The following is a 14,866-nucleotide window of genomic DNA, read 5'->3' as shown; positions in this document are numbered from 1 at the left end:
TAAGTACTTAAATGACAGTAAAATGAATATGCTTTTTTGTAATACTGAAGAGAAGAAATGTAACTCAGGACCTTGTATCTGATGGAGGTATATTCAGGTTTGAAGCATTCATAGCCCTCTGTAAGCTAGGACTGATCTGGTTGCATGCTGTTGAGACCTGGTTTGCAGGAGGTGATATAGGTCCCAGTCGCTGAACCATCATGGGACTGCTGGTGACAACTAGATTGTTGCAGCTGCCTTTTCCAATGGACTTGCCCCGAGGCCCATAGCCAAGACCTCCTAAAAATAAATGAGGCAGATTAGTTTTCATGTCTCTTTTACACATGACAAGAACAGAGAATTCACAATTATGTTGTGCCCATTTCTGTGGTACCAGTGAGGAGAAATTACAGGAATTGAGCATGTAAGATGATTGAGGGCCCTATAATTTTCTGCAAATATATAAAGCGATGTTCTAAAGTGGAATCAGTTATGCATGCTAAATCAAACAAGGACAGAATGAGAACGAACAGACTTGAGTAGCAAGAGGGACCATCTAAGGTTAAATATTGGGAAAACCACTGTAAGAACAATCTGTGTCAAAGAGCAAGCTGCTGAAGAAGGTTACACAATCACTTTAACTGGAGTTATTCAAAGTCAGACAAGACATCCAGGAATAGTTGAGCCATAATTAGGGACTGGTTGAGTCCATCCCTGCAGAGCTCTGGGGGTCTGCCCACATGCACATCCTCCATCCAGAACCCTGCTGGGAGTGAGAGGCACTGCTCCACTGCACCGTTAGTATCATTAGCTATATGAAAGGACTGGGGATAAAGGCGGGCCCATATCTCCTTAGCCCACACAGACAGCAGAGGTGTAGAGGGGAGTGCATGTTGCACACTGTGCAAAGTGAGACAGACCTGCTGTTGCAGCCTGCAGTCTAAAGGAAGTTTGGAGCCCTGGGAGAAATTCTAGCTGAGTCAGAGTTTCTCTTAGGGCTCCCACTGCAGAGAAGAACTTCCCAGAGCTCCTTCCTACCACACATAGCTAGTTCTTTAAAAGCCTTTAATCAATATTGCCATGATTCAAATTGATGGACTATTATACAGCAGTATGGGAAACTATCAGGAGTGTAGGCAAGTGGGACATAACCACAAAACATTCAGAATATTTTGTGTCCTAAAGATAATGATTTAAGACTACAGAAGGGAAGTTTAACAGCTCACTTTTGTTCATAGAAGAGAAGATGAATGAGTTTAAATACATGTCAAGTACATGAAAGGCAGATGATATAAAGTAAATAATCCCACTGACATTACAGTTAGGTATAAGTACTAAAATTATTTATATCTCTATTTGTTCTTTGTTCCAAATCCTCCCCAAGCCAGAAAGGAGAACACAAGGTGAACACGATGAGAAGTCCTGGATCTTATCTCCCACTCCATGAGGCTTCCACATTAACACAACTCCTACTTTCTTCCTATTTAAAATAGTTATTTTTGCTGCTGTTCCCTCCTTTCTACCAAGAGTTTTCTGTGTTCCCATGTGAGGCACAGGGTCCATGCGTACCTAGGACTGACTGTTGGTTCAGGCTCAGAGAGAAGGATACCACCTACTGAATCACCATTTCCAGCAGCACCTGTGTGTGTCCTATGGATTTCACCAGCTGCTAACCAGACTGTGCTTTGCTTGTGCAACCTGAAAGAATCAATCCACAAGGCAGCAGGGCTACATATAAATTACAAGCATTGGCAACTTTCACACTCTCTTTCCATCCCTAATCTAACAGCAGAATGACAGTAATTTACTAATGATCTGACTGGCTATAGTTTAATACTCTGCCAAACTGTTCTCTGCAGAACAGGGAAAATGCATTAAAAACCACCATAATAGTCAAAGAGCATGAAACAGGCCCTGAAATGCTCCAAGTAAAAATGTTAAAAATAGCACTGAAGCACAGGAAGCTTCTATAGAGTTCTTTATGAGTGGGGATCACATTCATGGAAAGGGGGTTGGAATCCCTGAAAGTGAGTATCTAAAGATAATTCCATATAGCACATCTTAGCACTACCTATAGACTCATAGAACCATAGGGTTAAAGGGACCGCAAGGGTCATTTAGTCTAACCCCCTATGAAGATGCAGGATTTGTTGGATCTAAACCATCCAAGACAGGTGAAAACTTTTGAAAACCTCCAGTGAGGGAACTTTCATGTATCAAAACAGCAGCTCTGTGGCTGTAAAGGAAAATCATGCCTCACCAATCCATTAGAATTCTTTGAGGGGGGTCAACAAACATGTAGTATGGGTGATCCAGTGCATATACTATACTTGAACTTTCAGAAAATCTTTGATAAGATTCCTCTCCAGAGGCTCTTAAGCAAAGTAAGCAGTCATGGGATAAGAAAGAAGGTCCTCTCATGGAGCAGCAACTTGTTAAAAGACAGGAAACAAAGAGTAGGGATAAATGACCAATTTTCAGAGTGGAAAGAGGTAAATAGTGGTGTCCCCCAGGGACCAGTGCTGTTCAACATATTCGTAAATGAGCTGAAGAAAGGGGTAAATAGTGGCAGATGATACAAAATTAATCAAGATAGTTAAGTCCAAAGCAGAGTTACAATGGGATCTCACAAAACTGGGTGTGTGGGCAACAAAATGGAAATTCAATGTTAATAAAATGAAAAGTGATGTGCACATTGGAAAACATAATCCCAACTATACATACAAAATGATGAGATCTAAATTAGCTGTTACCACTCAAGAAAGAGATCTTGGAGTCATTGTGGATAGTTCTCTGAAAATTCAATGTGCGTGGCAGCCAAAAAAGCGAACAGAATGTTAGGAACCATTAGGAAAGGGATGGATAATAAGACAATAAATATCATAATGCCACTATGTACATTCATGGAATGCTCATATCTTGAGTACTGCATGCATTTCTGATCACCCTTTCTTAAAAAAGATATATTAGAATTGGAAAAGGTACAGAGAAGAGCAACAAACATGATTAACGGTATGGAACAGCTTCCATATGAGAAGAGATTCAAAATACTGGGACTGTTCAGGTTGGAAAAGAAACAACTAAGGGGGGCTATTATAGAGGTCTATAAAATCATGAAGGGTGTGGAGTAAGTGAATAAGGAAGTGTTATTTATTTGTTCACATAACACAGGAACCAGGGGTCACCCAATGAAATTAATAGGCAACAGGTTTAAAACAAACAACAGGAAGTACTTTTTCATGCAACGCACAGTCAACCTGTAGAACCCCTTGCCAGGGGATGCTGTGAATGCCAAAACTATAACTGAGTTAGAAAAGAATTAGATATATTCATGGAGAATACTCCCATTAATGGCTATTAACCAAGCTGGCCAGAGACGCAACTCTAGGTGTCCCTAGCCTAGAAGTAGCGAGTGGAAGACAGGGATGGATCACTTGATGATTGCCCTTTTCTGTTCATTCTCTTTGAAGTACCTGGCATTGTCCAATGCCAAAACACAGGATACTGGGCTAGATGGACCATTGGTCTGACCCAGTATGACCATTCTTATGTTCTTATGTACACCTGCCTCTGGGGGTTACTATGAATTCTTCCCAGGGAGGCTCAGCCAAATCCAAAGAAAACAGAGAGGGATTTTTTTTTCTTTCTTGGCTAATCATTTGCACTTAGTCCTAAGCAAAGAGTAAAGAACTTACTATTTAATAGATGTCCCTATGTTTTGGCTGAGTTCTGACTGGAAACAAGTCAGGAAAATAACATAGGTTGCCCCCTGTCTTCTTGGCAATAATATGCACTTTTTTGCACCACACCAAAAATAATTCATCAGCTGCTGTCATTTTATAAGGTTTTTCTATTTTGGGGGAGCTCAATGAGTTTTCTGTATCATAAGGGACAAATGGGTTTCAAAACAACAACAACAACAACAAAAAACTGGAAAAGCATGCTATAGTAACAGATGAAACCAATTGTAATTTGCTAGTATATCACAACTGTGATATATATTCTTTCCCCTATATACAGCCTCTGTATATAGGGGAAAGAAAAACAGATTAAGTGATTTGTAAAGAAAATGCATAATTTAGCTCGGTGAACTTGTTTTTTAGCTTTGAAAAGAAGAGCCCTGCTTCAGAAACCTGGCAAATGCAATCTGATATTTTCTCAGTGCTACACACCCTATGCCACTCTCTAGAAATGTTAAGCAACAATAACAAAATCCACTTTCTTAAATTCAAGGAGAGAGAAGCAAGAAACCAAAGACTATGAGATTATCAGGTTTCTTTGGGGGGACAGGCCATATTTTTGTTTATCTGGTCAAATGAAAATTTGAAACCATACAATTAGACTGTTGTTTATACATGATTAACCATGAGCTCATTGGAATTTACCTGCCAAAAAAGTCAGAAAGGTGATCAGTGCAAAAAGAAGCTGTTAAACAAAGAGACACAAGCCCCACAATACATTACATTGCACTTTTCACTTGTGAGTAAAGGGTCTGGTCTTTCAGTCCCTATATTCATGTAACTGTTAATGGGAAACTTTTGCCTTTCAATTCCTCTAACTCAGAACTGGAAGGGAGTGAATATTGTCTGTGGTAAATTTTTTATTATGCTTTTGTTTTTTTGAAGAAGGGGTGGGGTCACAATCTCGACCATCAAAGAAACATTAGTTATCAACTAGGAATCTGCTATCATCGGCTCTCACCATTTACGTTCCTTTGTTAACGCACGGTGAGTGTACCGGTGGGTATAATATACTACCAAAGCAGAAAGGTAGCATTTTACACTCCCTTTACACAGATGTAAATGATGACACAGGTTCAGTGGAGAATCAGCCCTATCTTCTTTAACTCCAACTGAAATCAATGGGAGCCTTTCCCCCGACTTCAGTGCATTTTGGATTAGGCCTCAAATTCTAAGGAAAACTAACATTTATGAAACAGTGAATAATATTCATTATTTGAAACGATAAGAGGATCCTATTTCGCCTCTCACTCATACTGGTGTAAATCAGGAGATACTCCAGTGAAGTCAATGGAATCATACTCATTTAAAACTGGTGAGAAGGCAGAATTGTTCCAGAATTGGCTGAAAGGAATAATTGCAGATAAGTAGTGAATAATTTATTCCAAATCAACATAATACATGTAAATCAAAACAGTTTCCCCATCAATAATTAACATTAATAATTAACAAGTGTAAACAGTAAAAATATTTTATGGAAATATTTTAATCCATCCATTTCCTCATTCCTCAGCCTGACTATTTCCTTCTTTACCCTTTGTATTTGGTTAATAGCTAAGCCTCCCTCATCTCTGACATGCAATAATACGCCACTGCAATCTTCCCAAGAATGTGGCCAATATGTAGAGAATACAAGAAAATCTAACTGCCGTACTTTGGCAAACTGAACTTCAGATAAATAGATCTTCTTGTTGAAATCATTCTCATACCATTTTGAGAGGGCAAGAGGAAGATTTTTTGTTTAAACATATTTTCTTCTAGCAGGAGATGTTGATGTAAAAAACAGTTAATTTTTTGTCCCCAAGTCTTGGTATCTGCTAGTTGTGTAATGTTACCCACATCATATCCTCAAACAATGCAACTATTTTATCTGTTTTTCTAACTGAAAACTATTTTTAAAAATCGACAAATGATAGTACATCAAAAATGTCCAACTAGGCCAAAACTGTTTTAATGTTCAATATTTTGAATTAGACACCACACCAAAATCCAAATCAGTCTTCCAATTAAATAAATGGTGTATTATCTTCAAAAAAAATTTAAATTAATCATTCTTGCATTGTCCAGTCATCACAGAAAACCCAAACGATTCTTATAGTGATGCACTTCTGAGCTATGCAATATTACATAAGATTTTTGCATTAATTTAATTGATCAATATGAAAATGTATATATTGAAAGGATAGCATCATCTTAAAAAAAACACACTTCAGTCAAATTCTTTTACCTAATATTGGTAGAAGTGACTCCTAAGATGACTGCAACAGACAAATAACGTTTTCTCTATTTTTTCAGTCTGTTTACTTTGTGCACTTGATAGCACTTTGTGAATACTCACAATTTCCCCTGTATATTCAGTCAGTTTTGCCTGTTGTTTGTGTGGGTCTCTCATCCAGCAATAAAGGAGGGAAAAATATTTTCCAGAATGAGATTGTGAAACTATAAAAATTGGCAGGATGACTCAGGAGCCAGTGTAGTACCTGAAATTATTTGAACACATTCTTTTAATTGGCTACATTTCAAGTCAACAGTGCCCCTCTGAACTATCTTCCATCACTCCCACACTACAGCGTAGTTCTTCATGGACTGTATGTCCCATCTAACGCGTACACCTTTGCTACAGCTAAACACTGTCTGCAAGGTTCTGTTCATATGGATCACACAGAAAGGCCATGAGCCTTTACAGTGGTTGCGGCTGGAAAAAATCCTGATGGGACACTTAGAAGGGGAAAAGCCCACTCCTATGTCTCAAAGCTGCCTACCAACTCCAGTCAGGTCATTCCCCTAGATCCTATAACCCCACCATTGCTGACTTCTGGGGAGTTGGTGACTATCCCCATGTTTCCTCCTTGAGCACAGTGTCCCCCTCCATGACATTTTCTAGCTGCAGGAGCCACCAGGTAAGAGCCACTGCCCTCCACACCTATCAGGCTCTTTGGGGGACAGAAAGCAGCTTGTACCTTCCTCATAAAGCAGAGAAGGAGGGAACCTCCCCTCCCTGCCCCTCAGAAGACAGCAATGTTAAAACTGGAGTGGTGGTCTCCCTGAGCCTTTTAGGAAGAAGCAGGAGAAATGGAGAAGGAGCCCGAGGATGGTACCTACTGCATCAATCCAGGTCTGCGAATCTCTGAGAACTTGGGACTGGTTTACAGGTAGGGCTAATGCCCAGAACCAAACCTGACTTCAGGAGGGCTCAGGGGTTGTAGCTGAACTACACTACATTTAGCCAAAATTTCATTTGATCTGATAAACATTTCTGAGATATTTTTACCCACATACTTCAGAGTACAAGCCAGCCACTAACTGCTTTGCCAAGAAACAATTTTACTGCGTGTCACGTGAAGTATGGTGGAGGTTCTCCTAAAGAACCCAGCTCCTGGAGTTATGTGACTATATGAGAGTCTCTGCTTTTTTATTTTCTTCTCCCATTCAGTTTCTAGCCCTCACAGCTACAGAGAAAAGCTTGACACATAACCCAACTGCATCCAAAAGGCTCAGAAACCAGAAAACAAATAAAAATAACTGAATTTTTAAAAAAATCTCATGATTCTTAAACTGATTCTTTTTTTGAGGCCTTACTCCTGAATTTTGAACACTTAGGATTGGCAACACTGTGTTAGAAAGAAACTTCCTCTGAATCATGTGGTACTGGCCACACTCAGAAACAGAATATTGAACTAAACAGACAAATTGTCTGCCCCGTTATGGCAATTCCTAACTCTTTGGCAATTCTTAACAGTTTACACAGGCCTTATCTTTACTATCATGAACAATAGTCCAGGTAAAATACAGTCAGCAGAGATCTATGATTACATTTTTTATTATGAGAAAATTGTATGTTCATAAAGTAAAAGACCTTCATTACTTTGCATCTTGGAAAGGCAGTTTCCTTTGCTATCAGAGCACATTTGGTAAATTAGCTTGCATTAATTTCCAAAGCTATTTGCAGTTCAGTTCCATGAGGTAATCAGGCATGTACTTTCAGCAGTGCAAATGTGAGACGAAGGAGACTGACAAAGCATCATGAAGAACAATGTCTCCCTTCAAGTGGAACTGGGGTAAAAAATTATCCAGCACTGACCGGTGCAAACAATACCATGCAGGTAATTAACTTGGCTGGTTCAAAGCAGACAGCAATGAGATCACCTACTTGGAAACAATTTTTAGCGTCTGAGTTTAGACAAATGAAAACACTGGGTTTTCTAATGGCTAAACTAAGAATGCACAATAAAATGTGAACTTTGTGAGGCTTCCAGGAGAAAATGCTGTAGCACAAAGACAATTTGTCTGAAAGTTTTTTCACTTAGCTCTGGAGTCCGCATATATATTTATAACATTTCATATTAATTATGTATTGGTATTTACATTAGCAAGACCCGCATTGATAAAAAGTTATTTTGGAAGTGTTGTTTTGTTTGGGATTTTTTCTCATTTTGCATAAGGACAAATAAGTTATTGGTTAACTCCACGTACCAGTCAATGTTAAACTGAAGGACTGGGAATCTTTTAATGCTCTTCTTTTTCACTATCAGTAAAGCTGCAATGAGTAGCTCTTAATTAATTATCAGCAATATTGGATAAAATGAGCTCTATGCAATATCAGTTTATTGTCTAAACTGATTTGTCAGCTGTTCCTGTTATTCTGCTTGACATGACATAGTGCACGGAATATCTGTATTCTCTATTACAGCAGATCTCTTGCCCTCCATCTCAGCTCCAGGCCAACACCTATTTCACTGCTGTATATGTACCCTATGAGCTTTACAGATAGACAACTAACCCAGACATTTTCAGGTATAAAGAACTTTTATTCTTGAAAGATGAATAAACTACTTTCTCCCACCCATTAATGACATACTATCCATACTATCCAGGCCTGATTTTCTTCTCACATACACCAGTATAAATCAGAATAACTCCACTGAAGAAAAGGGAGTTATACAGGAGTTAAGGAGTGTAAGAACAGAATCTGGCCCTCCATCTCTAGATAGCAGAGTAAAAGTAGGACAATTACAAATCTTCATCTCTTATTACTAGACAGAACTTTAAATTTTAGTTGTTATAATATCAACACAAAGAAAACTTTGAATATCATCAAAATGAAAACAAACACACATGAAAGAACAAGGAAGCGTAATGGAAGTCAGGACAATGGTTCTCATTCCTGACTCTGCCACTGATTCCGTGTCTGATGTTGGGCAAAACAAGTGTACAGTATCAGGGCTCACTTATATGTGCACCATTTATCATGCAAACTAAACTGCTTGGGTGGTTAAATACAACACATATCATGAAAACTTTGGGCTATATAGTATATTGAATAGTACAGCTCAGCGAAACATGTATCAGAAAGTCACTTTGAAATTAAACAGAGTTGCAGATAGTCACAAAATAAAGCTGGATGTAGCCATGATGTATTGGAAGATGTCACATCAGTGGAATTCATCATCATGTATTGATGCGACATCACCAGGAAGACACTGCAAAGCAATGTTAGGACATTGGACAATGACCATGGGCAGCCTGATTTTTGTAAAGAATGATTTTTGCAAAAAATATCTTTAATAATTTCAAAGTGAAACTATACTATCTTGTACATAAGAACAGCAGACTATGGACTTAAACAACAAGCCAACACTTTACAAAACCAATGTCTTAGACTGCTACACCATTTCACCTCCCACAACACCTCCCAAGCAATATCATTTACTTTTCACTGTACCTCTGTGCTTTTCTTTAGATAGGGGATATATTTTTGCAATATCACATGAAATTCTTCAGGTTTGTCATTAATCTTATATATAGGCTGCTCATATGAGGCTATTTCTGTCATGCCAGCATCCCAATCTTTTAGAAGTGGGACACAAGAGCTTTTCCATTTTGGAACAATCACTCTTTTTGTACAGCCACGGGTAACTGGAGTTCATTTCTGAAAAGACTTTGTAGTTTCAGGTAGCGAAACACAGCTCTGACTCTGACAGTAACTTATGATTCCTTGCTCTCTCCAGAGGTCAAAATTGTGCCTAATAAGTACTAACCAGTGCAGGGACAGCCTCCCTGGTGTGCACAGGGAGAGCGCATGTTGCAGCACCTTTAAAAGAGTGCAGTATGTACTCCCCTCTGCAGTCAACTAGCTTAGATGGCTTGTGTGGAGGAGGACATGAGCCTGCTTCAGCCAGTCTCCCACCAACATAGCGCTGTCCATACCTGCTCTTATGTTGGAGTAACTTATGTCATGCAGGGGAGTGGTTTATTCACACCCATGAGTGACATAAATTCTGCCAACATCGGCTGTTGTGTAGGCAGAGCCTCAGAAGCAGAACTCCAGTGGTCTGTTACTATTTACACCAGCTGAGGATCTACCCCCAAAACACTGCAGGGCTACTGCACAGGTGATACAAGAATAGAGAGGTTCCTTGCTCCTCCCTCACCTAGAGCAAGGCCCATTCTCACTCTTCACATTTTAGCAGGACAGTCCAATCTTATTCTCACCTCACCAACACAAATCATTGTCTAGCAGGACACCAATGAAGACGTGTGCAATGAACAAGCATACAATTAATGATTTGTCAGATTTTAAATTGTGATTGCAATAGAAAATTTCTAGTGAGTCTTTTAGTATAGACCAGAATATTGGAGTACTGTTTCTCAGTAAAGTATCTCTCTCTCTCTCTTTCCCCAAGAGACTGATATGCACAAGTAGGACAAAACAGGCCAACTGCCACCACATAAGTTGAGAGGATGAAAGTTTTAACATTGACAGAGTTACAGGAAATGGCAGAAGTGTTATGCATGCAGGAATGCGTAAATAACTTGACATTACACTAAATCCCTACCTGCTTCCCAAGTTAAAGACATTGCGCAAGGATGCTACGTTGCTGTAACTTTTAAACCTTATTCCACATCTGAGCTTGCAGGAAATTTAAGTGGCGATTTCCTCCTCTATGCCAGTAATGCGAAAGTGCTGCTGATGTAGGTTCCACGTGGGATCAGGGACAGAGCAGGGCATTTTAAAGAGACAGCTTCTTTTTTCTTATAGTTATCACCTATGCATAACCTCTGCCTAAAGCAAACCAGCATTAAGAGCAAAATTTAATGTTGTTTCACCTAGAAGATTATATGAGTATGTTATCCTAGATGTCAATTTAACCAGGCAGAAATAATAAGCATGCAGCCCACATAACATATGTATTCTAAGGGCTTTATGCTCAGTTAATTAGTTTAGCTATTGCTTTCATGGTTCATTTACAAGCTTCATGCTTCATTAAATATCAATACATCTCATCGCCTCCAAAAAACTTTTCAGTAAAAATACAATTGTCTTTTCAAGTGATAATCCTGTTAACTGATATATACATTTCAAGCATGTCTATCAGACACTATCAAAGTTTGAATTTCTACAGTAGCAGTATCTTGAAACGGTAGGCAAATCTCAGGCTAGGCTAAAATGGGAAAAGAAATATTTTTTTAGAAGTGAATGTCTTTTGTATAGAAAGACAAAGACGCGTAGTTTTCAATATTAAATAAAGCAATGCCCTGATCGCTACATGCTCTGCTCAAGCCCCTCCATGATACCAGCTTAGCAGTTCTTGGCATTCCTGCATGGAAGAAGGATAGTCTTGGCTTTCCTTTCTACAAATCAGAGAAGCTCAGTTCCTGCAGAGGTAAGCCCTTTTACACAACATATAATTAGCCTGTGGAATTTGCAGCTGTATGGTATCACTGAGGCCACAAATTTAACAGGATTTAATAAAGCTGTTAATGTGGCCAATGAGAACATTCCCAGCGACATTAGTTAGGATGAACAATTTTTATATAAGGGACATAAACCCTTGTGCTTCAGGACATATACCAGCCTCCGAGTGGTTTAGGAAGTAGCTTCACAAATGGGCAGGTTATCCATAACTGCCAACACTGAGGATTATTGCACCTTCCTTTGAAGTTTATACAATCATCCTCACACTCCATGTTGTTTTGTGGTCACTACTGCAGATTATATTAATACAAACAGAAAATGGTCTCATTCTAATAGTCTTAATTACACTGACTTTTACAGGCCAGCCATTATCAGCATTCTTCAATTTATGACCTATTTATGTTCCTTAAAAGCTGAAATGTTACTACATCATGACCCACACAAAACCTTCCACTTGTCTTTCCACTCTTATCCCATCAAGTCACAGGGAGGCAAACCCTGGGAAAATTATACAAACCACCACAAATATTTAAAACATGCATTGTCCCTACATGCTTCCACTCATCCCAAAGCTTTAGGCATTTCTCTTTCAGTTTTATTCTTTCATTAGCCCAAGGCATGCTAATTAACTGGAATTTCCCAGGGCTTTTGTTGTTGTGAAAAAAAAAAAAAAAAAAGCAAGCTCATTCCTTCATGTTAAAGTGCGTCCATCTACCTTCCACAAAGCTAGTGGGAATAAGAGGTAGGATTAAGACCACTTGAATGAATCAGGCCCTGTAAAGACTACTCCAGTTCCTGCCCTCAGTCTTCATTCTTGCCAAAACTGATTTATGGAGAATGACATCTTAACCACAGCTTTTATTTCACCAAGCAGGAGGCTGCTGAGTTTACATTGTTTGGGATCTGAAATTGGCTACTGAATAACATCTAATGTAAAGATGTAGGAAACAATATTGGCATACCAAAGCAACTGTGTGCATATGTGTATGGGGTGGAGGGTGAACAATCTGAAAGATGACAAGAATTTTCCATGGCTGGACGCGCACAAAAGCCAGGCATATGCATGCGCTGCACTAGAATAAAACACCTTTGTTGAAAAGCCAGAAAGTACTCTTGATGGAGACTGAAATCTTGTAAAGAAGTGCTGTAACCAGTGGACTGTGGGCAGTCAGAATTTTGTTTCTCTCAACTTTGCCTCTAAAAGTAAAGAGCAAGAGCAGCTTGAAATAAATTTAATGTAGCCAACTCACCATATGACTATTGGTACAATTTTCAAATGTACCTAAATGATTTAGGAGCCTAGGTCCCATTTGCAAAAGTGACTTAGGCATGTAGGAGCCTGAGTCTCCCTGGAAGTCAATGGGACTTGGGATCCTAAATCACTTCAGCACATTTGAAAATGCTATCCTATACAGTTTTGTGATCATCTTTCATTGTAGGATTTATAATGCATTTGCCATGGTATTCTGGCTTGATTTTCATTAAGGGTGGACACACAACTTTTCCTGAAATTAATGGGAGCTGAGGGGGCTCGGTATCTCTCAATATCAGGTCCTGTTAATAATTTAACTATTGATTTATTATTTTATTATCTATAGCACTTGAAATGTACATAAAGCTTCTCAGCTTGTAAAATATATATAAAATTGTTAATTACAGATGACATGCACCCCATTCTACAAGACACAAAACAGAGGCTACCCTTGCCTCTCGGGCAGTTAATTAAACACTGCACATATGCGCACGCACATGCCTTTAGCTCCAAGGCCCAAATGAATTTCAGTCTATTTAATTCTCCTGGGAAATAAAATTTAAAATGAAGAAAAAACTAGGGTGACCAGATCTCCCGATTTTTGGTCTTTTTCTTATATAGGCTCCTATTACCTGCCTCCCTCCCCTCCCCGTCCCAATTTTTCACATTTGCTGTCTGGTCACCCTAGAAAAAACGGCATGAAAAAATCATATCTTAGCACATAGGTAAGTCTCATAGCTATTCACACTGTAGATGCTTTACATTGTATCTACAGCTGTCTACCCTTCGAGCAGGGGTGTGATTCCCAGCTTGAGGAGAGATACTCATGCTAGCTCTCATCCAGCTAATGTGTTAAAATATAGTGGAGCAGCACAAGTGGAGGGATGGGCATGCCAAACCCCAAGTATGTGCCTAGGGTCTTTGAAGGGTACCCTATCTTATCTGAATCTATTTGCATAGCTATATGTAAACTTCTCATTGTAAACTACATATTTTAAACAGCAGCATATGGTTGCTAGCACAGTAGCACCATGTCATTAAAAAGACTGGAGGTGGATGAGGGGTTTTAGCAGTTGGACTGGGCAGTGCTTTGGAAACTGGGATGGTTGTGAAAAAAGCAAAGGCAGTAATGGGTGGGGTGGAGGGAAGATAGCAGGAGTACAAAGAGGAAGGAGGAGAGATTGGGATGGACAAGAAAAGCAGCAGTGGTAAATCCTACGTTGAAACATCCCGCTCCGTCTACCTCATTTGACTTCACAGAGTCTGTGAACCGCCCCTCTCCCCAAAGGAGTTGCTGCATCAGCAGTTCAGACACTGTGTACGCACTGGCAAAGTGCAAGCACTGAACAGGCTGTGGTTATATACACACCTATCATTCCTATTACAGGCACTGACATATGTCTGTACAGGTGCTATGCAGATCTGTCTAACATTCACAGTGCATGTATAAGTAGAGGTATACTGCAAAGCATATTATCGAACCTTGAATTGAACTATGTAGGCATATTCCAGGCAAAAAGAGACATACTGAAGGCATATGTCTGGTACTTAAAAGGTATTGCTGCAGGCACTGGGCAGTCACTACTAGATAGTAATGTTCCTTGTAGCTGCATATTTTTGGTGAAATAACAATGGACTGGGGAGCACATAGCAATAACAAACAGTGACTGAGTGTCTTGAAGAGCAGGCACTGACAAAACTAAAAATCAGGAAAAAACTAGTAATTCTTAAAAACTGGCCGATCTGGGGAAGATGCTCTTTGTTACTTATGGGGCAAATTTGCCATAATAGCTTCTGTCTTTTAGTAACAAAGAGAACAGTTGCTGTGAAGGATCTTGGCTAATCTCAGTCTCTTTTGTGATTGGGTTATCACAAAACATACAGCAGTAAGCAGGGGAGTTCAGACACCACAGTGACTATGGCCCTGGAAATGCCACCAGTTACATAGCTTTGGTGAAGATTCGTTTGCATTTTGTTAGTCATGTCCATATAGGGTGACCAGATGTTCCATTTTTAAAGGTGTCAAGTATCAGGGGGTAGCCGTGTTAGTCTGTATCTACAAAAACAACAAGGAGTCTGGTGGCACCTTAAAGACTAACAGATTTATTTGGGCATAAGCTTTTGTGAGTAAAAACCTCACTTCTTCGGATGCATCCGAAGAAGTGAGGTTTTTACTCACGAAAGCTTATGCCCAAATAA

At 39.3% G+C, this 14,866-nt stretch overlaps 1 protein-coding gene across 5 annotated transcripts in view; it reads right to left on the bottom strand.

Moving 5' to 3' along the window:
• The window catches only part of GLIS3 (GLIS family zinc finger 3), a 289,724-nt gene that overhangs the window by 195,553 nt on the left and 79,305 nt on the right, over positions 1 to 14,866 (bottom strand). For all 5 annotated transcript variants that reach the window (XM_065549353.1, XM_065549352.1, XM_005296784.5 and 2 more), the window contains one exon: positions 72 to 279. In XM_065549353.1, coding sequence (XP_065405425.1) covers positions 72 to 279 — 208 coding nt within the window. The remainder of the gene's footprint in view (positions 1 to 71; positions 280 to 14,866) is intronic.

This window comes from Chrysemys picta, chromosome 6 (genome assembly GCF_011386835.1).
Source record: "Chrysemys picta bellii isolate R12L10 chromosome 6, ASM1138683v2, whole genome shotgun sequence".
Lineage (NCBI taxonomy): Eukaryota > Metazoa > Chordata > Testudines > Emydidae > Chrysemys > Chrysemys picta.
This window is presented reverse-complemented; position numbering and strand designations above follow the sequence as displayed.